The 25,008-nt window shown below is 43.2% G+C and overlaps 1 protein-coding gene across 3 annotated transcripts in view; it reads left to right on the top strand.

The window, feature by feature from the left end:
* The window catches only part of CD226 (CD226 molecule), a 100,463-nt gene that overhangs the window by 7,700 nt on the left and 67,755 nt on the right, over positions 1 to 25,008 (top strand). For 2 of the 3 annotated variants that reach the window (XM_027118734.1, XM_027118732.1), the window contains exons 2-3: positions 6,235 to 6,399; positions 6,693 to 7,031. In XM_027118734.1, coding sequence (XP_026974535.1) covers positions 6,354 to 6,399; positions 6,693 to 7,031 — 385 coding nt within the window. In that variant the 5' untranslated portion in view covers positions 6,235 to 6,353. Of the gene's footprint in view, positions 1 to 1,369; positions 2,075 to 6,234; positions 6,400 to 6,692; positions 7,032 to 25,008 lie in introns of those variants that run through there. The other variant, XM_027118733.1, reaches the window with a different exon arrangement.

Genomic DNA, 25,008 nt, shown 5'->3' with positions numbered 1-25,008 from the left:
GGGGAGGTCCTGCTGCCCCGGGGGTGGATGCCGACTGCAGCTTTTCCCAATAGGCAGTCCCTTTCACTAACACCCTACAGTAGACAACGAGTTCTTTCCCTGCTGTGCTGAAGTGTCACTGTTGTCATATGCTGAACATCGGTAATTCTGTTTTTTTAAACCCAAATTAATTCTGGGTTTATTAAAAAGAGGCTGACAACCTGACTTGCAGAGCCACCATTCACTGTCTACTCATTTCTGAAAAACCGTTTTCCATGAGACCTAATTACACTTTATTTGATGCAACTTAATTACGGGAAAACATTTTACACGTATGTGAAACATCTACCCAATCCTGACCGACTAGAGCATTGGGTGACACAGGAGTTTAGATGTTAGTGTTGAAAAGATGGTAAACCATTCCCATAAGACAAAGAAAGCCCTTTTAGTGAAGTAAGAGAGTATTTCATGTCTCGCAGTTGCTCAGAGCAACTTCTTCTCCTCCAGGAGGCCTCTTCCCTTTGCTCAGCCATATCCTTGATATTATTCCTCAGTGAGGTTGACTGACTTCTTGCATGAGCCGAGCTTCCGCCACAGATCTGGTTACTTCTTTCACTAACTCACTCTTTAGCCAGAGGGAACTCTGATGAAAAAGTTCTGTATTGGTTTCCTGCATGGTTTGTTGCTTATTATTATGTCAAGCCTGATTGTATCAGAATGGCAATGCCTGTGCAGATATTCTTGCTGTTACGAAGGAACGGAGCAGATCCCCCTCTGGTCCCAGCAGAGGTGCATTTGTTTTGAAATCTTTGAAGGGATCCTGGTTTCCATTCAGAGCTGCTCTCTGGGCTGCATGAGATCAGTAAACCACCTTCATTTTTTAGGTAAGCAGCACCTTTAAGCCCAAACTATTAGGTGGGTCTGGAGTGAAGGAAGGGAGTGAGCAAAGATGTAAGATGTAAGACAGGAAAAAACAGCAGAGTTCAAGTGTATCTGGCCTCGTAAGTCGGTAAGAAGTTGGATATTCTTTTGAGGACAGTGAGGCCTTGAAGAGAGTGACACAAGTCAAGCAGGTGTTTTAGGAAGCTTCCTCTGTCCCACAATTAAGTGCTCAAAAGATATTTGTGTGATGCAAGGCAGCACTTCAAGGTCTTTTGCATGCTTTCAGGCATACACAGTGTGCAGAAGAGGCCAGCCCGAGTGTGTGACCTGTCGGTCAGTGTTTGGGGCAGGTTAGCCCCCAGCAAGTGGCTTCTCTTCTGTCAGATGCCATCTTTTCTCCCCAGTATTTCCACGAATTGCATGAACTCAACTTCAGCCACAGCCCTTCATGGTGGTTTAACCTCCATTCCCTAGTACATCAAAAGGATGAGTAAAACTAACTCTGCTGTCCTCTGGAACAACCTAGAAACTATTTCATGTCTGGGACAAAGAAGCTGATAGACTTGTGGAGACGGTTCTTAGGAAACCACCAACTTTGTGTGCTTTTTGTGTCAGAGAATCAGAGAGTCAGAAAACAACACCGAAAAGAGTATCTAGGAGGTAGGATTCAAATGCCCTGAGATATGGGCAGAGATAAGCTTCCTGCACTTCAGAGACTTCTGACTCTGAAGTGCTTTGATTGGCAGGAAAGCAGATGGGGAAGAAAAGACAAAGTAAACAATTTCAAGTTTTTTGTGTGTAGTTTCAGTTCAGAGTTAGAACATTCACAGTGAAAGTATATCCTTTCAGACTGTAGAAGCTTAGGTGGGGCAAAGAGAAGGACAGAAGTATATCTGAGTTGGGAATGAGTCTGAGAAGCTAAAACGGTAAAGATGCTTCCAGAAGCAGGGACACTTCTTGACTGGTTTTAATCCTCCTTAGTGAAATATTAGTGATTTACTTCAGCTCCAACCTGAGGGAGCTCTGGTGGAGAGGGCATAGGACGAACGCCCCCAGCTGCTCCCAAGATGCAAACTAGGGGATGAGCACAGCCGGGGAGATGGCCTTGACCAAAAGGGGGTGAGGCCAAGAGGCCATGGTAAACAGGAAGCCCTTAACCAAGACACATACCGGGAAAGAAGAGTCAGAGCGAGCAGGGCGCTCACATCTCAAGGTCAGTAACCTTCTAGAAAAAAGACTGGGTGTGACCACGTTCACACTTTTAAAATTATTAGTGGGCAGGGAGTCGGGCTGTGGATACAGGAGGATGACCAGTAGGGAAAGCAGGAGGAGAGCTGCGGGGAATAGCTTTAATTAATTCGCAGAATGGTTGATCTCTGTGAACCTGTACGTTTACTGATGGGCATAGTATAGTAAAAGGGTGTTGCATAAAGTCCTTTTTCTCAGTCTGTTCCTGGGAAAATCTGGTAGTTTGGGTCTTGAGAATAAGAAAATTTAGCTCTTTTACCAGTGTCGGGCTATCAGGCTTAAACTACCTTCCTTCAAGTAAGCCTGAGCAGGGATGAACTTCAATAATAAAGGTTCGCTCTCCAGGTATAAATAACCCTAAGCAAGGGCTGGTGAACTTTTCTGCAAAGGGCCAGAAAGTTATGGCTCTGCGGGCCACGCGGTCCCTGCTGCAGCTACTCATAGTGGCACGGAAACAGCCGTAGACACATAGACAGACGGGCATGTCTGAGTTCCAGCCAAACTACTTCCAGCAATGGCACAGTGGGCTGGCTTCTTCTGGAGGATCCCCCTGAGGCTGAACTAAAATCTCTGCTTTGAATGGAAGTAAGTTTTTATGGCCCCTCAGCGGCAGTGGAACCTGTCCTGGGGGCAGGTCTGTGACTCGCCACAGGCCCTGGTTGGAAAGATTCTCTTAAGAAGATGCTGTGAGGCAGGGAGTGGAAACCTGGACCACCTGCACCCCCTGGAAGCAGGAGCCTCTGAGCAGCCCAGACCTCCCAGCCACGGGCACCATCAGGTCTGCCTCTAAAAACAAGGGAGGGGACTAAGGACCACACATCTGTGACCCTGCCAGCCCAGCGGCTTGTTCTCAGGGCTTAGCCCAGATTTTCTCTTTCACAGGCCTCGGCTCCCCAGCATGTGGACAGTTGTCCAAGCTAGGGAGGAAAGATGTGGGAGCAGGAGCGGGCTCCCAGACACAGCAGGAGTCTCAGCGCGGGCTGGGGAATGCTGGCTTGGGGAACCGAGTGGAGACTAGGATCCTCCGAGTTTCAGAAAGGGCCCCGGCATCCGGGAAAGCAGAACATCTCACAGAGGGCAGAGCAGTGCGTCTGAGGAGGTGGGGAAGGTCTGCAAGGACAGCCAGCAGAGGAAGCAACAGGTCTGAAGAGGGGCACCCAGCCCAGGCCACCTAGGGGCACCCAACCCAGATGAACTTGTGAGCAAAGTCACTTCTGAGGTTTGCTGAGACGTATTAACAGTAGAGAAATCCAGGAATATCTTGATTAATGTCATCCTTGAGGATGAAGCTCTTTTATACAGACAGCTCTAATAGAAGAAAAACCTTGAGCCAAAATCCCTTCATAAATCATGCAAAAAATGTCTGCCTACACAACAAAAATAGCTCCGGGCCAGTCTCTGTTTGCCTTTGGTTAGACGTTGATAAATAGGGCTCATCCTTAGCAAAGTTGTAACAGCTGAACTTTATCTTCAGTCCAGTGTCTTTCTGCACCTTTCGTTCACATCCGAGACCTCTAGGTCCTTTGAGTTTAGACATATCAGAATGCAAGTGCCCTTCTGCTTTCTTCATCGTTTAGCTACGCTGACTTCGGTGCCTTGCGAATGAAGGGGTTACTACTAGTTATTATCAATGAGCACCTGTTTTCCAGTAATCCTCCCACATTCCTGAGTCCTTACTCCCAGTGCGGGGGGCAGGCATTCACTGAGGGTCTTTCTGTCTTTCTGACGTGAAATATAATTTCCTTGACTCTGATTGGATCTACTCAGTCCACGCTTGGCTTCTCCACCTCCAGCCCCCGAATTAGTCATAGTTGTCAGTGGAATAGCTCAGATTTGTCATAATATCCCGGTGGTGTGGGAGAAATGGATGCCCAAACCAAAACAGGTTTTTGTTAGGAGTGAGGAGAGGGAAATGGGTGATGCTCAGCTCTCTTTCTAAGAATTTAAATCAGGTCATGTAATTCTGGTGCCTAAAAGCCGCCAACAGCATCCACTTGCTCTTAGAATTGTATCAGAAAATCTTCATCCTATCTATCTACACAGTCTAATCTCTTGTCATTGTCTGTCCCCATCTCCTCTCAATGGCTCCAGCTACAATGATTTTTAAAAACAAGTTCCTCCTAGAGCTGTTATTGTTTATGCCATAGACACATGTCCCAGGAATCGTGTTTGGTGCTGGAGTGACAGATGTAAGCAAGATGTCAAGTTTCGGGGCTTCCCTGGTGGTGCAGTGGTTGAGAGTCTGCCTGCCGATGCAGGGGACACGGGTTCATGCCCCGGTCCGGGAAGATCCCACATGCCGCGGAGCGGCTGGGCCCTTGAGCCATGGCCGCTGAGCCTGCGCGTCCGGAGCCTGTGCTCCGCAACGGGAGAGGCCACAGCAGTGAGAGGCCCGCGTACCGCAAAAAAAAAAAAAAAAAAAAAAGATGTCAAGTTTGAACTCCCTTATGGATGTCATTCAAGACAATTTCAAACAAGACCCAATTTCATTTTTGTCCCCTCCCACCCACTAGATGGTAATCACATCATTTCCTGAAAATGCCCCGTGTTTTGCACCTTTATCTCCTCTTCTTATTTGTCTACTTGGAATGTCTCATTCAGGTTGGAAGGCCCAGGATGTGGTACACTTGCCTTTTTTTTTTTTTTTTTTACAAAATGTTCCCCAAATCTGTTAGAATGAATTGTTCCTCTCTGGGATGTTGTAAAACTTGATCAAAGAAATGATCTAGTTTTATTATAATGAATTGCTCCTTTAATCTATCTGACCCAATACGTTATGCATGACTAGAGGGCAGAGACTGTGTCTTTCTCATGCTTGTGTCTCCAGGACCTAAGCAGGGTACCTGGTAGAGCTCAGTAAAATTTTCATCAAATTGCTTCATTAAATTACTTACAAGACAGAGATGAGAGTTACTTCATCTGACTATATCACAGAGCTGTTATAGGCACAGATAATATAGATGTGAAAGGTTTTGGAAAATAGAATGTTCTGTAACCATAAGGCAGCACTATATGTTATCATATGGACACATTATAATTTTGTTCTGATTATCATTACATTTTTTATTTCATATTTGATTTCATGTTTCCTGAGAAAGTTCCCACATTAGATACTGATGTTAAGGAGAAGACACCTGCTGGTGAACTTTGGGATGGAATCACATAGGCTCAGAGTCAGCATCAGGCAAAGTTGTCTTTAGTGGTGCCTGCCCCCGCTTTTCTCAATTTTTACCCTCTTTTATTTTGAACCTCTCATCAGGGGTCAGATGCATTCTTGCATTGTTGCCTCTTGTTACAGAGGCAATAATATATTTTTATGCTGACGTGGTTATACGTTCCCAGCAAGTTCTTAGGCAACTGAACTGTTATTTTATAAGAGAGGGAAGGGAGCAATGACGTACCTACTAAGATTATATAAGACAGAACCATGGGGGAAATTAGGTGAAGGGTACACAGATCCTCTCTGCAGTATTTCTGCAAATTCCTGTGACTGTACAATTATTTCAAAATAAAAAGTTTTAAAAAATCAATGATAATTGTGGATTTGTATATTCCCTGAGCCACGATACTTTGGAATCTGGAGGGCCTTCAGCGGTCCCTTCATCACTCCCTAAGCAAATGCCTGAGGTCAGCGAAGAGGCAGAGGGGATAGGAAGGCCATGCCCCATGGGCCGTCCATGCTGGTGGAGCTGCAGGCCCCTTCCTGTGCCCTGTAGACTCTGCCCCAATCTCACATTCTCAGTGCAGACTTCCCAGCCCTCCTATCCATGGGGGAACACTACCACGCCATCCCGGTCCTGCTTTGTTTTTCTTCATGCACTTACCACCTAACTCTATTTTGTCCTTCTCTATTTTATTTTCTGCCTCCTCCCACTAGAATGTAAGTTCCATTATGGCAAGGATATATTTTTTTAATTAATTGCTGTATCCTCATCACCTAGAGCAGAGTTGGGCCCAGAGCAGGCACTCAGAGAATGTTTGTTCGAATGAATGAATCTTTGTAGAAAATGAAAGCTTGAAAATAAGCTATTTCCCCGAGAGAGAAGTAACTCAAATCTGCCCATCTTTGTACGAGAGCAAACCTGACTTTGAAGCTAAGACCTTTTTCCTGTGTTCATACTTCAGATAAAGAAGACACTGCTGATAGGATCTGAGAGGAAGGAAACAGTGCATCGTGCTGGGGCTCTCAATGTGACATTATAAATTGTCTTTCTGTAGACTGGCCTCCCAAACAGGTTCCAGAGATGGATTACCTTACTTTCCTCTTGGCTATTCTTTATGTATACAAAGGTAAAGATAATGTCTTCATTTAAAGAATTTACTCCTTTTTTAGTCTTATAGTGTGACATGTTCAGAATTTATAATGCCCTTAGTTGGTTTAGATAATTTCTCACTTGTTCAGAAAAGCTACAAGTTGTAAATACCAATTATCAGCAGTGGAAACCTTTTTAGACTAAGGTAGAAACTGTTAGCCTCAATTTTACTATCTTGCTAGGTCTAGAGTAAGCTTCAGATGTCTGTTTGGTGTTTCAATCATCAGGTCTAATTGAATTCACATGATCACATGATGGTGTGTCTTTCAGCTGGATGTGAACAGATATTTTGGGACACAACTGTTAAACTTGCTAAGAATATGGCCCTAGAATGTGTGTATCCATCAAAGGACACTTTAACCCAGATGGAGTGGTTCAAGATCAAGACACTGGAGAGAGAGTCCATAGCCATTTTCAACCCTACTTACCGTGTGATCATAAGAGAGCCGTACGTTGATAGGGTTTACTTTTCCAATTCAACCACGGCCTCTAACGATATGACCTTGTCCTTCCATAATGCCTCTGAGGTGGACATTGGCTTCTATTCCTGCTTTCTTCATACTTTCCCACATGGAACCTGGGAAAAGGTGATACAGGTGGTTCCATCAGGTAAGTGAAATTTTTATTTACCTTTTTACCCATCTACAATATTTGTTTCTGTAAAGACCAAGTAGAAACTGTGAAATGCTTTATCATATTTTTGTGCCATTTTCCAATTCCATTTCTAGATTCTATATTATTGTTTCAAAGAAATAATACTGTAAATCAGTTCCATTTTTCTTAATGTGCTATCATTTCTGAATAGAAGAAGCGTCTCATGAATTCGAATGTCATGGGAGAAAGCACAGGTTTTATCTTGTCTTAATGAGAACTTGAACCTAGATTAAGCTGATGTTGGCAATGTTTGGGTTCAGAGGTCAGACACCTCCTTTGACGTAGTCTCATTTCCTTTTGCTTCCAACCCTGCTTGTTCAGAGTCCTTTCTGTAACACCAAATCTGGGCTTATTAGTGAATCCTAGGCAGAGTTCAAGCACTGACTCTGTTTTTAGCTTCATCCAAGTTTCACTAGAGAAGATGCTTCAGAAATTGCAAGCTGTCATCTCAGAAAGAATCGAATGATCTCTTGAAGTATTTCCTGCCGTGTCTACCAGTGATTGTAGTTTGAAGCTTAGTTACTCCTACAAGTAATAGCCACATGGATTGGGTGTGGTATGTTGGAAAAACTTGGGTTTTATAGCCTTTACTTCCTTTATAACCTTATATTAGCTGCTCAGTCCCTCTTAATCTCAGGTTCCTGAATAGTAAATTGAGTTAATAATACCATTCTCTTTGTTGAATGGTTTAGAGATCATATATGTAAGGAACTTGGCCCATGGTAGTCGGGGAATGGTAGGTATTATTATTACTGTCACTGTTATTATTTCCTAGGCTTTTGATACAAAATGACTAGTGATGAAATTTTTAGTTGTCAGAGATAATCTAGGGAAGGAAATAATTTGGGACTGTGTGTTTCTTGTCTGATGTCCCTCAAATTATATCCCAAATAGACATCCAGCAGAGCACATCATATACCACCTGATATAGTGCTTTCTTTTTAAGAAATCCGTATTATAAAAGAACAATTTAAAGTACTATATAAGGAATATCTAATGGTCAGGAAGTAAGAAAAATTCCCATGTGTTGGTTTTCCCTTTCTGTTTAGGTGTAGCTAAGCTCAATAATAATTCTGTGTATATGGGTGAGGCTTACAGAGTGTCAATTAGCAAAATCTCTTTAGTTAAATACTTACTTATTACAGACTCCATTTTGCCACGCAAGATCTCATTTGCTGTTGTGTGCAGCCACCTGTTAAATGCTGTTTGCAAGTCTTCAGTGTATAGTCCACTCTGATTAGCCATGCAAGTGACGGAGAGGATAGGAAGGGTCTTAGGGGTGAGCTGTTTGACACATGGCCTGAGCCACCATGGCCAGAAATACATGCCCTTCCCCGCCCTGCCTCGTGTGGTGAGCTTTTGTAGTTTGGATCCCAAATCAGGTTATTCCGATTTCCGTAAAGAACAACCAACTGAAAACAGGTACACCTGAAACTAACACAACATTGTAAATCAACTATACTCCAATAAAATTAAAATATTAAAAAAACAAAAATGTCCATCAACAGAGGAATGGCTAAAGAAGATATTGTACATATATACACTAATATGTACAAGATAGATAACTAATAAGAACCTGCTATATAGCACAAGGAACTGCACTGTACAGTAGAAACTAACAAAACATTGTAAAACAACTATACCCCAATTAAAAAAAAAAAGAAGGAAAAAAAGAAAACAGGTAGAATGGTGGTTACCAGGGTGGGGAGGTGGGGAACGGGGGAGATAGATGTTGGTCAGAGTACACAGTTGAAGTTATGCGGGATGAACAAGTCTAGAGACCCAACGTACAGCATGAAGACATTAATGATAGTTAATATCATTGTCTTGAACACTGGAAATTTGCTAAGAGAGTAGATTTCAGGTGCTCTTATCACCGAAAAATGGTAACTATATGGGGAGAAGATGTGTAAATTAGCTTGACTATAGTAATCATTCCACCTATCATTTTGTTGTATATGCCCTAAACATATGCAATTTTTATTAAAAGCAAAACAAAACAAAAACAGGTAGCTTGACCTCTTGTGAAGGTTTAGGATAGAGGGTAGCACTACATTATTGAGAACTAAATTACGGTCGCCACACCAAAGTAGGATTTTTAGCATCATGTATGAATGATTTTGGCAATATTTCCTTAATTTTATCATCCAGATTTATTTCTCCTGTTATTATTTTGAGGACAGGAAAAGGGAGATCTCTGCCTCATGGGGCTTTTTCAAAAACAGTGGTGAGATTTTCAGTCAGTCACCAAGAAAGGGGCGGCCAACTCTCCATCTAGTTCAGATTAGAATCTGATGGTATTCAACATATTTTGCTGTTGTTTTTGATCATTTATATTTTTAAAGAATAGATTGCATTAACCAGCCAGTGAGAGTATTTCATTCACTTTTGAGATTTGGAGAGCTTCATATTTTTTTAAAACTAAGAATGATAGTGAATTTATAAAATATAGTAGCTGTATTTACATTAAATATACTTAACCTTAAATATACTAAATTAACCTTCAATATACTTAACTTCTTCCATGTGTGCTTTATCAACAACATATTAGGATCTACAAATATCACATGCTTGTGTAACATAAAGGGGGAGTTGATGATCTATCTAACAGTGAAAGATTGGACTTGGAATCCGGAAATCTTAATCTGTATAATAGATCGTTAAGATCTTCAAAAAGGTGAAGGAATTGAGCCACATGCTCTCTAAATATACTGATTTCTCCTGTTCACTGAAAGCTGATGATGTGTGAGGAACTTGATCAGTACCTTACCCATGTCTTCTCGTTTAACGCCCCCTGCACACTTGACTGTGGACGTAACCTTGATTTTCGAGTGAGAACACTGAAGGGAAGTAAGGTCCAGTGATCTGCTCAAGTTCTCAGACTTCGTTTGTGTCCACTGGATAGAGCTGCAATTACAGGATGGAAAGTGCCGGCTTGGGGGGCATAGGAGCCGGCGGGGCCCTTGAACGAGGAGACATCCATCATTGCTTGTCCTTTTGGCCTCCCTCCCCCTTGAGCTTTCAGCCCAGAGTTGAAGAGCAAATTGGATGTCTTATTCTGGATAAATGATATTGTTAATGCAAAATTATGTTAAAACATGAGTTACCTTCAGAACAGGCATTTCTTAATCAGTAACTGATTTAGAGCATTTAATGGCAAGAGTGGCTGCATTTATTTCATTGCCTCATGGAAAAATAGCTGAGGCGACTCGAGAGGTGACATTTCAAAGGCAGCCCTTTCATGGCAGAGTTTGCGGTGGAAGTGGGGTTGTGGAGAAAATTACCGTAACCCATGTGTCTCTGGCTTTACTAGTCACTTATGGCAAATGTAGTTATATTTATGGAAATGTCCCCCCAAATGTATGATGCACCCCCAAGACTCTGCTCGCTAACTCTGATTAGGTGCCTACTGTGTGTGAAGTAAATGCCTGTCCTCTCGTTTAATGCTTGTGAAACACCAGGCGGGAGATGAGCGTGCTCACATTATATAGCTGAGGAAACTGAAGTTCAGGGTCATTAACCAACTGAAGGTTGCTGAGCTGCTGAGCCGTGGCACCAGGATGACACCAGCTGGTGTTTCCAAAGAGCCAGAAATGAGAGGGAGGGGAGCTTGACACCAGCAGGGTGAATGTGAACAATTAAAAAAAAAAAAATGAAGTAGAGTTGCTGTGCAGTATTATATAAGTTACGGGTGTACAATGTGGCGATTCACAATTTTTAAAGCTTATACTCCATTTATGGTCATTATTGAATATTGGCTATATTCCCCGTGTTGTACAATATATCCTTGTAGCTTATTTAATACATAATAGTTTGTACCAGGAATTTTTTAGCATCGAGAGACGGGTGTGAGGGAAGAAGAGAAAAGGGCGTCTCCAGGGGTACTGGAGGTGTGGAGAAGGCATGAGGAAGTTGGTTCACGCAGGGGACAGAGACTGGATGGTGTGCCTGGAGCACGGAGCTCCAGGAGGGGTAGGTCTCACCCGGGCTCCGGGGCCCCTCACTGCCTGAGAGGCAGCCTTGAGGGTGAGGAAGAAACTGTGACAGTGGGACCCTCTCTCTGCTCTTACAGCAGAGGTGCTCTGGGGCCCCAAGTAAGGTTTTATACAGTAGATCCTATGTTTAAAAAAGAAGTCGAAGCCCATGGGGCAAGAGAATGTCAGAGAAGAACTTGGAAAGGTGGGACGGCCCAATGTTGCTGAGCCCAATGGGGTTGGAACTTGACCCTGCAGTGTAGACTGTGGGAAGTCTCTGAATGTTTTCAGATGGAGACACATAATGACCACTTTTTTTCACCACCTAGAAGATTAAACTAGTTGCATCCTTACAGAAGGGGAAGAGTTTAAGGGGCAGGGTGAACAACTATTATTTTATGGATTGGAACACTTACCCACTGCTAGTAGGAGTGTAAGTTGATGGATCTACTGTATTATTGGTATTGGTAATATTCAGAGTTCTCCAGAGAAACAGAACCAATAGGATGTGTCTGTGTATAGAAAGACATCTATCATGAGGAATTGGCTTATGTGATCATGGAGACTGCAGTGTGGGCCAGCAGGCTGCAGACCCAGGAAAACCAGTGATGGTGTAGGTGCAGGCGGAAAGGAGGCCAGGGAGGCCAGTCTTTTTGTTGTATTCAGACCTTCAGCTGATTGGATGAGGCCCACCCACCTTATGTAGGCCAGTCTGCTTACTCAAAATTCACCATTTTAAATGTTAATCTTATCCCAAACCACCCTCCAAATTAATACCTAAAATTAACCATCACATCTATTTTGGAAAATGACACTGCATTCGCTAGCTAAAGAACCCCATTCCTAAGACCTAATCATTCTCACTATTGTATATTCTGGGGATTGCCCACATGTAGGAGAAATGCCTGAGAATGTTTAAGGCAGCAGGTCACCGTGACAGCCAACAAATGAATGACTGACCGCGAGGCTCATCAACAGGGATGAATTTGGGGGACACTGTGTGAAAGAAAAAAGCAAGTTTCAAAACAACACATAGCGGATGATTCCTTTCCTTTAAAGTTTAGAGACATGCAACTAAACAATATGCTATTTATAGATACAAACGTGTGGTAAAGCTAAGGAAAGCAGATCTCCGAAGCACAGGCAGGAAGGAGATAGAACCAGGAGGGAATACAAGGGCCTTCCAAGTTCACAATCAGGTGTTTTTCTTATACAGGTGTTTTATTTCCCATCTGTCTTAAAAATGTTTTATGAAACTTCTCTCAAATCTGTTAAATTTCTAAGAAAAACAGTGAAGAAGGATACAGTTGCAATTTTGAGCAGTTCACAGGTAATTATCTAAGTTAAGGGTAAGATCTTCATTCTGATTTGGCTTGGAGGTCTGGAGGAGGGAAAACAAGGATTCCAAATTTTTATGATTCAGGGACTGAAAAATGATGGTTTCACTTAAAAAGATGGGAAATTAAGAGACCGGTTTGGCTTGGAAGAGAGTAAATAAGTTCAGTTTCAGATGCATTGAGTTGTAAGGTAGCCTTTGACCAGCTCACGGCTGAAATTATGGAATGACAAACGATAATGAAGTTCAGGACTGAAAATACCAATGATGATCACCCAGCACACGTGAAGAAGATGGTTAACTAAGAAAGTACTTGTACATGGGACAGAAGCTGAGGCCGTGGCATTGAAGGATGGTCACATCGAAGTGGGGGGAGCATTCGTGTTAAAGACTGGAGAGGGCATAGCGAGGGGAGGGAGGGAAGAAGCGGGGGAGACTCGAGATGCAGGACGGATGCGTAACTGGTGTAGGAGCCAGATGGGTTTCCTCCTAGCTCATGTGTACAGGAGAGGGTTAGATGGTCCCCTCCACACATTCTGGTGCTCTGTGTTGCTGTATCACATAGATTTCTCACTCTGTGATCTTCCACACTCCAACCCCCTCAACTCAACTTTGACACGGGATGTTCCTCACTGTCTCCTTTTTAAGGTTTCATTCTTTCCTGGATGGGATGGGGCTCCCTGTGTGTCATCCATGCTCGGTCTTAGATGGGTCTTATCTCTATTCCCGTCAACGTCAGTATTTGCTTTTCTCTTGCCAGTTACTTTTTTTTTTTTCTAATGTTGGGGTCATCTCAGGATTTAAATTTTATTTAAATCTGGAAATGGGGGAGTGGCCCAGATCTGGCTGTAGAAATGGGTGTGCTGATTTGTGGGACCGAATTCACTTATCCATTAATTCACTCATCCAGTCTTATTGAGAACCTACTATATTCAAGATAATGTCTGTGGTGGGGAAGCTAGAAAGACACGATCTTAGCTCTAAACAGAATGCAGAGCTTTAGGGGAGATAAAAGTTGTATATCACAAATTATAATGTAAAGCAAAGAGTAAGTGCTATTGTAGTTCAGAGGATAGAATTTACTTTCAACCGGGAAACTCAGGATAGATTCCCTGAAAGGGGGGAATTTGAAGTTTACCTTGAAGGAGGTAAGTCAGAATATTTGGACCTGGAGTTGGGCGGAGTAGCATTCAGGAGACTTGCTTTAAATATTATCTAAGAACTAGATAACTTTGGCTCTGCTTTAACATGCTGTGCAAGCCAACACACAGGATTGATCAGCAATGAATGCAGTTTATTCGGGTTTAAAATTCATGGCTTGGTTTATTTCAACATGTTGACTTAATGCTTCAAAAGGCATAGGAATCCAGATGGGTTATGCAATTATATCCTGCAACGTATCTTGAGAATATTTTCATACTCTCATTTCAGCTTGTGTGTTATCTATCCCAAATTCAGAAGGAAAGAAGAAAACTGCACTACCTTATATATTAGTGAAAGGTGCAAAAAGATGGAGGGGAAGCCTTTGTCTAAAAGCCTTCTTTGCCTGTCAGTGGAAATTCCAAACAGGGCTAAGAGGCCGTGGAAAAAGAGTCTTTCTTACTCTCCTGTTACATGGGTCACCAATACATACCAGCATGTTTCGTCCCTGCTGGATTCTTTCAGCTTTGCCCGTCAGATGCTTCTCTTTTGCTTTGAGGTTGTGTTTGTTTTTTGGGTTTTTTGTGTGTTTTTTTGCGGTACGTGGGCCTCTCACTGTTGTGGCCTCTCCCGTTGTGGAGCACAGGCTCCGGACGTGCAGGCTCAGCGGCCATGGCTCACGGGCCCAGCCGCTCTGTGGCATGTGGGATCTTCCCGGACCGGGGCAGGAACCCGTGTCCCCTGCGTCGGCAGGCGGACTCTCAACCACTGCGCCACCAGGGAAGCCCTGTTTGTTTGTTTTTAAGTGAGGTAGAAGAATAAGAAAAAAATTCTTTCATATCTACTGTTTGAAGAATTAATAAATAATTATTAATAGATAACAATAGGTAATGTTAATAAATAATAAACTCTCTTAAGGTCCATTCTTACAAGCTTAGAAATAAGTCATGAAAGTTTCCCCATCTGTATAACTGTGTTATACACATACATATATGAGAATAAAAAAGGGTTCTGTGAAATGTTACATTTCAGCAGTTTTTCATTTAAGGAAGAGAAAAGATATTAAGTAGTATCGATAAGAAATAGCCAACTGATGAAAACAAAAACAATTTTTTTTTTTTTTTTTTTTGCGGTACGCGGGCCTCTCACTGTTGTGGCCTCTCCCGTTGCAGAGCACAGGCTCCGGACGCGCAGGCTCAGCGGCCATGGCTCATGGGCCCAGCCGCTCCGCGGCATGTGGGATCTTCCCGGACTGGGGCATGAACCCGTGTCCCCTGCATCGGCAGGTGGACTCTCAACCACTGCGCCACCAGGGAAGCCCCAAAAACATTTTAAAGGCTGAGAAGTCTCACTCCTTAATTAAATAAAATAGTACATAGAGAAGGCAAATGATAAAGAGCATTTTAAGACTCGTGGAAAGCAAGGTTATGGTCGCTGCACTTCTTAAGGGTGAAATTTATGGGAATCTGAAAGTGGACTAGTTACCAGAACCCGGGCCAAGGTTGTTTTTATTGACTTGCTTTCCGTTTGCTAAGCCAGGGAGGAGATGCATGAGAGCACATATCACCACGAGATTCAGTGCTCAGGCTTTGGGGTAAAGCTCTGTAATCAAAGATCAGAAAGGGAGACATAAAAAACAGCTCTGAAACAAGGCAATACTGGATTGATATACAAAATTAGATTCAACAATTGAATGGCAGGTAAAGTTTAACGTACAGGAACAAATACCCATTTGGGTTTGGTGAGAATAGTTTTTTCTGCTTGTCCACCTGAGGGCACAGGCCTGTGTCCGCTGTGCTACCTCCATGCCCTGCGAGGCCGCCCAGGCTTTCCCACTTCTCGGCCGGGTCAACATCCAGAAGAGGACATTTTCCCTAGACCTGTTGGGAAATCCACTCAGGCGGTCCGGAGCAGGGGAGGCACCTGGCTGTGATCTTTGCCTGTGGTGGTTTTGTTTACTTCCACAAGCCCTACCCTTCCTTGAGCAGCTATTGTTATTTCCAAGCGTAAGGGTGGCTTTGGCTCGAGTTTGAACTACAGCTGAAGCAGGAGCCCCGGCTCCCCTGTGGCCCTCGGAGATGGTCTACGTGCAGCGGAGACACACAGTTCTTGGGTTTTCCTCCTCCAGCCCTCAGCGATCAAGACAACACTTGTGACCACAAGTGTTCTATCACTGGTGACCACAAGCCCCCTCTCCCCAGCACTCGGGCGGCTGCCAACCGCGGGCTCTGGAACATGCTTCCTCTGCAGAGTGGGTGCTGCTGGCCTGTGGTGTGAGTGCAGGGTGGGGATCGTGGCTTTGTGAGTAAGAGCCCCTCCGGGTAATCGGAACCTGCTGGGCCCACGCACACTGAGACCCTCCCCTGGACCGTCTCGGCTTCTAGATTCTTTTAAAAACAATTCCTCTCATCAAAGGTTGAGAACAGCCCGATGGAGCTGTGTTCACCACATCTTCTCTCAGAAACTTCTCGTAGGATTAGGGGGAGGCGTCAGGGACCTTCAAAGAGACCTTACGGGGATGTGCATCCTGACAGATCACAGTCCTGATGGAGGGTAAAATGATAAAAAATTTTGTGAGTTAAAAATGCTGGATTTGGGAAATTTAAAAACGGAGAAGCGAAAGGAAAATAAATAACTGAAGAAAGAAGGAAAAAGGTCAAGCTCTCAGGACCAGAAGCTTAGGGCTGTGAAGCCCACTTTCTCTTTGAGCCAGTGCTGTCCAGGGGCAGCTGGTTTAGCGTTTATAGAAAGAACACTTGTCTCTAAGCTCTGCTCTTGGTTGCTGGTTTTTGTTTTTGTTTGTTTTTTATAGGGAGTAGAGGTTGCAAACAGGATAGCTTTTCTGTTCCTTCGAGAACATTTCTGAAGACATTTAAGATTTTGAAACCGTTAAGAATTTTAAGACTATCAAGCCCATCCTTCAGGGATCAATGAGAAATCATTCCCCTGCGCACCATCTCTCCTACTTACTCCACAATAGTTTTAATTAAATAACTCAGCTGATAGGGCTTCTGGCACTTCCCTTGAGAGATTACTCACAATCCAATAAATCTCAATGTGAGAAAATTTTCCCTGACTTAAGCTATTTAACCAACCTACATTAAAAAAAAAAAAAAGTCTTCCGCATAATCTGCCCAGAGAGAAAGACCTATGTTCTGTAGAAGATTGATATAGAAAGCTTTCTAAGGATGGAGATGTGAGATGCAATATTCACATTTAATAGCACTGTAAATAGCTATACACGTCATACCTGCTGGGTTTAGTAGGGCCAATAAGGATGATGTCTGGGCATGCATTCTGTGAGCATTTATGTGCATTTAAGTAGCAGAATACTTAAGAAACTTAATATTCTCATTTCAGCAAATTACCCCTTAAGAACATATTTGTTCCATTTCTTGGCAGGCTACATGAAATCCTATATGCTACCAACACTGACGTTTCTAGAAGAGCTTACTGAAGGTGTATGCATATGTTTAGGATAATTTCCTTCTTGACATATAAAGAACCTAAAACTTCAGAAAATTTTAGGTGATCCACCTAATTCATTCCACTAATGGAGAGAGGACATTTATTTCTCTTTACAAACTGGGTGCTACAATTGAAAGTGTGTATACCATTTTTCATTTGAGAAACAGCCAGGGGATTCAATACTTGTCTCTGAGGCAGAGCTCAGTAACATTAGTGTATGTCCCCAAATGAGACCATTTTGTGTCCCATTAGCTTGTGGCACCACAATTCTCAAATTATGTCCCTGTTATCTTTTAAAAAGCATAGTTGCTCATTTAAATAAGTCAGTAAATATAAATAAAGAATATTTATTGAGCATAGGACTTGTTACTTCTTCCTCTTATTTTCCTTAAATCCTACAAATGGTTCCTAAAAGAATGAACATTTAATAAGATGGAAACATTTCCAATTACTGGTATTGTGTTTCTTTGAGCTGACAGTGTTTGAACTTTTATTCTTAACACAGTCTGACTGTTATGTTTTCAGTGAAAATAGCAGAACTGAACCAAAGAGCAAATTATTATACCTTATTGTTCAAATGACACTTGGAGATGTTCTAGTCTTTTATTGGATGAATGTTGATAACAGTAATTAAAGAATTGTAAGCCCTTTCTAAATACATTGAATAGACATTTACAGTTTGCTATGAGGAGAAGAAGAAATGAGTAAGAAGGTCACTGTTTTTGAGACGTTTATAATCTAAGAGGGGAGGTACGTACTATACATTATGTAAACATGAGGACTGAGTAACCGTGATGTACAGTGGAACTTGATAAGTAGCATAGAACAATGTCTGGGGAGTTGAGAGTGGCAGAGGTTACTTCCGGTTTGGGGGACATTGAAAGGTGCCTGCACCAGGCTGGAAATCTAGGTATGATTCCAGAAAAAAAATGCTTCATGGAAAAAATCCCATGAAAGGGAAATGCTCTTTGCATTTGGGGCAAATGAAAAATACATTTGGTCACAAGCTTAGAGGAAGGGCAGTGGTGGAAGGTCTAGTTTTGAACTTCCTTGGTGGTTAGTAAAGTTTTTAAACAGCGGAAGTCACATGGGTCATGTTTGCAGCCATTATTTGGAGCCATTACTCTAGCAGCTGCGTGTGGGATGATTTCGAGGTGGGGAAAAAGAAAGATGGGAGACTAGGAAACAAGGAAGAGGGAGCCTGCAGCCCTGAAATGCAGCCGGGGCACTGCCTCCAGGGCATGGCCCACCAATGCAATCTTCACAAAGTCTCTGCTTATCTTGCTAAATCACAGCCAAATGAAGCTTCCCCCTCCTCAAGGGCTTCCTTCCCATCCACTCCTAGCTTTCATTCAATAAACAGTTAATGAATGCTGGCTGTGTGCCAGGGGGCTGTGTGAGGTTGCGGGTACGTAGACACGTTCCAGTCTCTGATCTCAAGCTGAGGTCTCATTTATAATGCCATTCAATGCATGGGACAGTTGCTGGTTGCGATAGGATGGTGGTGGCGGCAGTGCGTGTGCGCGCGCGCCTATATGTGTGTGTTGGAAGAATGATTGTTTGGAGCGGGGGAGAGGTCATTACGGAAGCTTCAGAGAATAAAAGATGCTTGAGCTTACTCATAGAGGGAGATGCCAAACCTCCTGGGTTGAAGGATGATCATGCTGTTGGTGGGATGGCATGCCTGCTAGAGGGAACTCATGCTAATGCTACAGAAGCAAAGTGAGTCTGGTGTGCTTAGGAGCTAGCCTGCTGGGTAAAGCCTGAATGTAAATTAGTTTAAGTGGCTAGTGGTGCCAGGTGGCGAATCTGGAGGGTGGAGAGCAGAAAAGAACTTCGTTATGCTTTCTACAGGGGCTCCAGATTTTTGCTGGGGAAGGGTGGGGTCAGTTTTCGGAATACTCGACTTGGAATTGTGTTTGCGTAGCAAGGCCTTATTCTGACTTAGATCGCATTTTCTTTGCAGTGGGGTGGGAGCTAATGTCCCCTCTAGTTCCATTTTGTGTCACAACCGTACACCATTCTGAGGTGATTTTACTTTATTTTAGGCAATGGGGAGCCATTAAGAATTTGGATTAGGTGAATGGTTTGCAATTTAGAAAGAGCAGTCAGACAAGACTCTACAAGGGGATTAGAGGTGTGGGACAAGTGACGGAAGTCCAGAGGCTGTTATGGGCTGAGTTGTGTCCTCCCAAAATTCATATGTTGAAGTCCTAGACCCCAGTACCTCAGAATGTGACTGTATTTGGAAATAGAGTCTTTAAAGATATAACTGAGTTAAGATGAGGTCATTAGAGTGGACCTTAATCCAATATGACTGGTGTCCTTATGAGAAGAGGACATAAGGACACAGACGTATACAAAGATAAGACCATGTGAAGACACAAGGAAGAGGTGGCCATCCAGAAGCCAAGGAGAGCGGCCTCAGAAGGAATCAACCCTGCTGGTACCCTGACTTTCTGCCTCCGGAATTGTGAGAAAATAAATTTCTGTTGTTTAAGCCACTCAGCCTATGGTACTTTGCTATGCCAGCCCTAGCAAAGTAATACAAAGGCTATAGTAGTGGGTCAGACAAGACAGGCAAAAGAATTACACTGAGGCAGCACAGTGGGGATAAAGTAGAGAGGGGGTATATTCAAGATAGAATCTCTTTCTAGTGTACTTTTCATTATTTCGATTTCCTCTCACCCCCCCGCCACAGATTCAGAAATTATATAAAAAACCAGTACAGTTGCCAGCACTTTGGCTCAGAAATTGCTGGAGCACGGCTCCCCCTGCCTTCCTGCTTTGTTGGGACTTTGTTCACAGCCACTCCTGGCTCTCATTGTCTCTCTATCCTAATTTACTCTTTTCAATGCACACCCTCTCCTCTCCCCAGACTAGGTACACATCGTTGTTTTATAATCTATGTCTGACATTCTAATATCAAAAGGCTCATTTCTAATATCTGTTTTCCTGCTGCTGATTCTTCCTCTTACTGCTTTATTTCCTTATGTTCTTGGCTTTTTTTTTTTTTTTTTTTTACGGTACGCGGGCCTCTCACCGCCGTGGCCTCCCCTGCCGCGGAGCACAGGCTCCGGACACGCAGGCCCAGCCGCTCCGCGGCACGCGGGATCCCCCCAGACCGGGGCACGAACCCGCGTCCCCCGCATTGGCAGGCGGATGCCCAACCACTGCCCCACCAGGGAAGCCCCATGTTCTTGGCTGTTTTTGACTGTGTGCTGCACATCCCTCTTCATAAAGCATTTCTGGTTGTTCTTTGAGGCCCAGAATAAATGGACCTTCATTCACAGAGGCGTTGTCTTGGATTACTTTAAACTTAGGCTTTATGGAGCACCCCTGCTCTGGGAATTTAGACTGTAAATTCACGTGAGAACTGACTTGTTCTTACAGTTACTCAAGGATTTTCTTTCTTTCCATGGTCTCCTAGGGATGTGAATGAGGGCAGGTTTACTTCCATTTCATCCTTACCATGAAGGTGTACCCCCAGATGTCTCCACAGGAAGAGGGTCTTCTCCTCCATTACCTATCGCAGGGAGGCCCTGGGCCTTGACACCCATGTCACTTGTGCTGTGTGAGGCTCAGAATCAGAGTTCAAGTTTGCTGAGATTGGCCAGGTGTGCTCAGGGCAAAAGTGGCTTCCCTCCATGTTCTCACCTCCCTAGTTTGTCACTTTCTCTTAGATTTCTCCTGGTGACTCCTATGTTGTCTGAAATTTGATGCTTTTAAATTGCTTTTAAGATATTTTAAATTGTTTAACATACATATTTAGTTGTTTTCTTTTAAACATCTTTATTGGAGTATAATTGCTTTACAATAGTGTGTTAGTTTCTGCTGTACAACAAAGTGAATCAGCCATATATATACATATAACCCCATATCCCCGCCCTCTTGCGTCTCCCTCACACCCTCCCCATCCCACCCCTCTAGATGGTCGCAAAGCACCGAGCTGATCTCCCTGTGCTATGCGGCTGCTTCCCACTAGCTATCTATTTTATGTTTGGTAGTATATATGGCCATGCCACTCTCTCACTTCATCCCAGCATATTTAGTTTTTAATAGGAGGTTTAGTGCTAATAACGGAGCCTGGTATTTTGCTAGAAATGCAAATATCTACATTTCTAAACGATAAATCCACCCCCGCACACAATCTGTTCTGCGCCCAGTCTCTCTCATTTGAGTCAATATCCCTGCTTCTCAAAACCATAGAAGTCATTCTTTATACCATGTTTTCTCTCATTCTTCCCATTTAAGTGGCTAGACTTTCAAAATAAATATCTCATCCATGTTATCTCAGCCTATATTGCAAAGCACTATTGTTTCTTACCTCTATGTATTTTTTAAAAAAGTTTATTCATAATCTAGATGCTTTTACGTGAAAGTTTGATCTGAGTAACATAGCCCATCAACCACCCAGAAAGACAACATCTGTTGCTCCGGTTTTTGGACTCTGGACCTGGTAGGACTATGTTTCTAGTTGTCTGTGTTCTACGTGCCGATAAGGGGTGCCTGATTTCCTTCATTGTTGATCATCCCCTGATAAGGCAGGCAGTCTGCTCAGCTTCCACATTTCTGGGAATGGGCTCCAACAGTGATTATACAGCAGGAGAGTTGAGAGAGAAGATTTCATTTTGTATTGGGTGTTGGGTGTGAAGTAGAAGGAGGATTCAAGAGTGGTATCAGGTTTTTACCTGGGATCCTGGGCAGATGGTGCTATCATTTCCTGAACTGGGGTGTATGAGGTGAGAGGAAGATCTAGGGTGGAGCTGAGTGGTTTAGTTCTGGACATCCACATGGAGCTCTCTCATAGGCAGGAGGATTTTTGAGTCTGAGCCCAAGAGAGAAATTGGGGTGGAGTGTAAACGTGCAGTCGTGAGTGTGCACTCAGAGCTTTGGCTGGTGGTCTTTTTTTTTTTTTTTTTTTTTGTGGTACGCGGGCCTCTCACTGTTGTGGCCTCTCCCATTGCGGAGCACAGGCTCCGGATGCGCAGGCTCAGTGGCCATGGTTCACGGGCCCAGCCGCTCCGCGGCATGTGGGATCTTCCCAGACCGGGGCACGAACCCGCGTCCCCTGCATCGGCAGGCGGACTCTCAACCACTGCGCCACCAGGGAAGCCCTGGCTGGTGATCTTTTGCATCAATAACTGTGGTTTATTGAACGTTTATTATGTGGCAGCCTCTGGGCAGGATCTTAAAGGCTTTACATGGATTCTTTTATTTATTCCTCGCAATACCCATATGAAGTAGTCTTATTAATACAGAATTTCGAAAATGCATTCAAACAGAAAGTGAAGGACAAACCATGAGAGTGGAGGGAGAAAAAGAACTTAGCACATAAGGGTGACTTGATAAAACAGTGTTTAGTGGACATGAAAAAACCAAGATGAAAGAGATGCTATTGGACCAGGAGAAGCCTCACTACCTAAACCAGCATTGGCAGGCCAGTTCTGGCCCCTAAGGACCACTCCACTTGAGCAGCCCATTTTCAGAACATTGGAAGGACTGTCGACATGGACCTGACCTTTCTGTTTGGCAGCCTTTTCTAGGCTGAGTAGCTGCTGCTTTTCCGTGAATGATACATTCGGAAGTTCTCCACAGTTCCCACTATTCCCTCTCGTTCCACCTTCTGGCTTCTGTAATTTCTGTTATCTTCCTGGAACCTCTGGGAATCTGACATTTCAATCCTTATCTACTCAATTAAGCCTAAATCTTGAAGAGTGCTATTCCAGGGCTTCTAAGATTTGGTCCTTGTGTACATTCCAAGCTCGTCCCTTTGTGCATCCTTCTTTCAACCAAAGCAGGTTAAGTTTTAATTCCCTAAACATCCTCTGTATTTCTGAATTTCATGTCTTTGTGCCTTTTCTTTCCCTTAAATATTCTTTCACTCCATATACTACTCATCCTTCAGGGCACGTCTAAGGAAACGTTGGCCCGTCTCTAAAATGGAAAACAGTGTCTCCTTCTCCACTCCCCAGATGTTGTTTGTGACTACTTTTAAATTGACTATAGGCTGGGACTTCCCTGGTGGTGCAGTGGTTAAGAATCCGCCTGCCATTGCAGGGGACACGGGTTCGAGCCCCGGTCCGGGAAGATCCCACATGCCATGGAGCAGCTAAGCCTATGCGCCACAACTACTGAGCCTGTGCTCTAGAGCGCGCGAGCCACAACTACTGGTTCCACGTGCCCCAATTACTGAAGCCCACGCACCCTAGAGCCCATGCTCTGCAACAGGAGAAGCCACTGCAATGAGAAGCCTGCACACCACAACCGAAGAGTAGCCCCCGCTCGCCGCAACTAGAGAAAGTCCGTGTGCAGCAACAAAGACCCAACGCAGCCAAAAATAAAAATAAATTTTTTTAAAAAAGAAAAGAAACTTAAAAAAAATTGACTCTATGTCATTTTCTTTGTATTCCACCTAGTGGGTACCATGCCAGTTTCTTCACTGCCTCCCCCATCAAAACCCTCAGATCCCTCCATTGAGGACCATCCCCCATCCTCCTCCCCACGATCCCAGCACACTTGGACACTGTGCTTTGCACTTAGGAGTCATGACTCAATAAAACAGCAAAAAGGTGGGGGTGAAGGGAGGGGGGTGAATCTTCCATAGAAAATCGTCAGCATCAACCCCTGATCGGTACATAGGAAAGGTGTTTATTCCAAACACAATTAAGTGGAACAGAACAACCTCTTCTGATACCTTCCAGGAAGTGTAAAGTACTTTCCTGGGTGGTAAACAGAGATTTATAGCACATTATATACAAAATATAGTTTGAAGTATTTTTTGGTGTAGTTTTTTTCCCCTAAATAATTTAATTATTTATACCTAACTTCATTCTAAAAGATAAGTAGAGGAGAATTTTTTTATCCCCTAAATATATTCCTTCCATTGGGCATTTATTAAAATGTACCTAACCACTTTTCTGCATATTTCACAGGTTGCTGAGATACCTTGGTAATTCACCCCCCTGGTTTGTTATTTCACCACACAGAGTGGTTTAGTGTCATTTGCAAGGTTTTGCTCTGGAGTCTATTAGCACATTATTCGTGAATATATTGTGAGCTTAGTACACCAAGTTCACAGAATCATTATTCATAACAGCCAAAAAGATGGAAGCAATGCAGGTCTCCACTGAGGGATGCATGGATAAACAAAATGTGGTAAAGACACAATAAATACTATTCAGCCTTAAAAAAGGAAGGAAATTCTTACACATGATATTATATGGATGAACCTTGAGGACATGATTCTAAGTGAAATGAGCCAGTCACAAAAAGACAAATACTGCATGATTCCTCTTATATGAGGTCCCTAGAGCAGTCAGATTCGTAGAAGCAGAAAGTAGAATGTTGGTTGTCTTGGGGTGAAGCCAGGGGATGGGGGGTGTTTAATGGGTATAGTATAGCGTTTCAATTTTGCAAGATGAAAAGTTTTGAGGATTGGTTGCACGATGATGTGGCTGTACTAACACTACAGAACTGTACCATTTAAAAATGGTGAAGGTGGTCAACTGTATGTTAAATAAATTTTTCCACAATTAAATATAAATATAGAAAAAATATATATTAAATATATAATAGTGAGCTTAGTTACAGGATTAATTCATGGGAGATTTACACTGTTAACAATTTTCTTTTCAGAGAAGTTCTTGCTATCTATTGTGTTGCTTTTTGTCTTCATGACACTGAGAACAAAAATGGATTTGTTGGCAGAGAACTTTGGGTTCTGGTTCTTCCCTTCTTCCTAATAGTCTTGTGACATTTGGAAAGTTCCTTCATTTTTATCGAGCTTCAGTTTACTCATCTATAGAATGGGAATAATAATACACACCTTATGGGCAGGCTTGAGGATTAATGAGATAATGTATTCAAGACCCTATGAGGTCATAGCAGGTGCTGGGTACATGGTAGCTGCATTGGATTCCCTTTCCACGCTCCCTAAAAAATTGGATCTTCTTGTTCTGTGTCAAGAGTATTTCCACAAACACCAAGTAAGCAGTTACTAGTTGCCAGGCAG

The sequence above is a fragment of the Aethalodelphis obliquidens genome, unplaced genomic scaffold (assembly GCF_003676395.1).
Source record: "Aethalodelphis obliquidens isolate GAN/ISIS:26980383/991018 unplaced genomic scaffold, ASM367639v1 scaffold19, whole genome shotgun sequence".
Lineage (NCBI taxonomy): Eukaryota > Metazoa > Chordata > Mammalia > Artiodactyla > Delphinidae > Aethalodelphis > Aethalodelphis obliquidens.
Note: the sequence above shows the minus strand (reverse complement) of the source record. Positions and strands in the feature narration are given on the sequence as shown.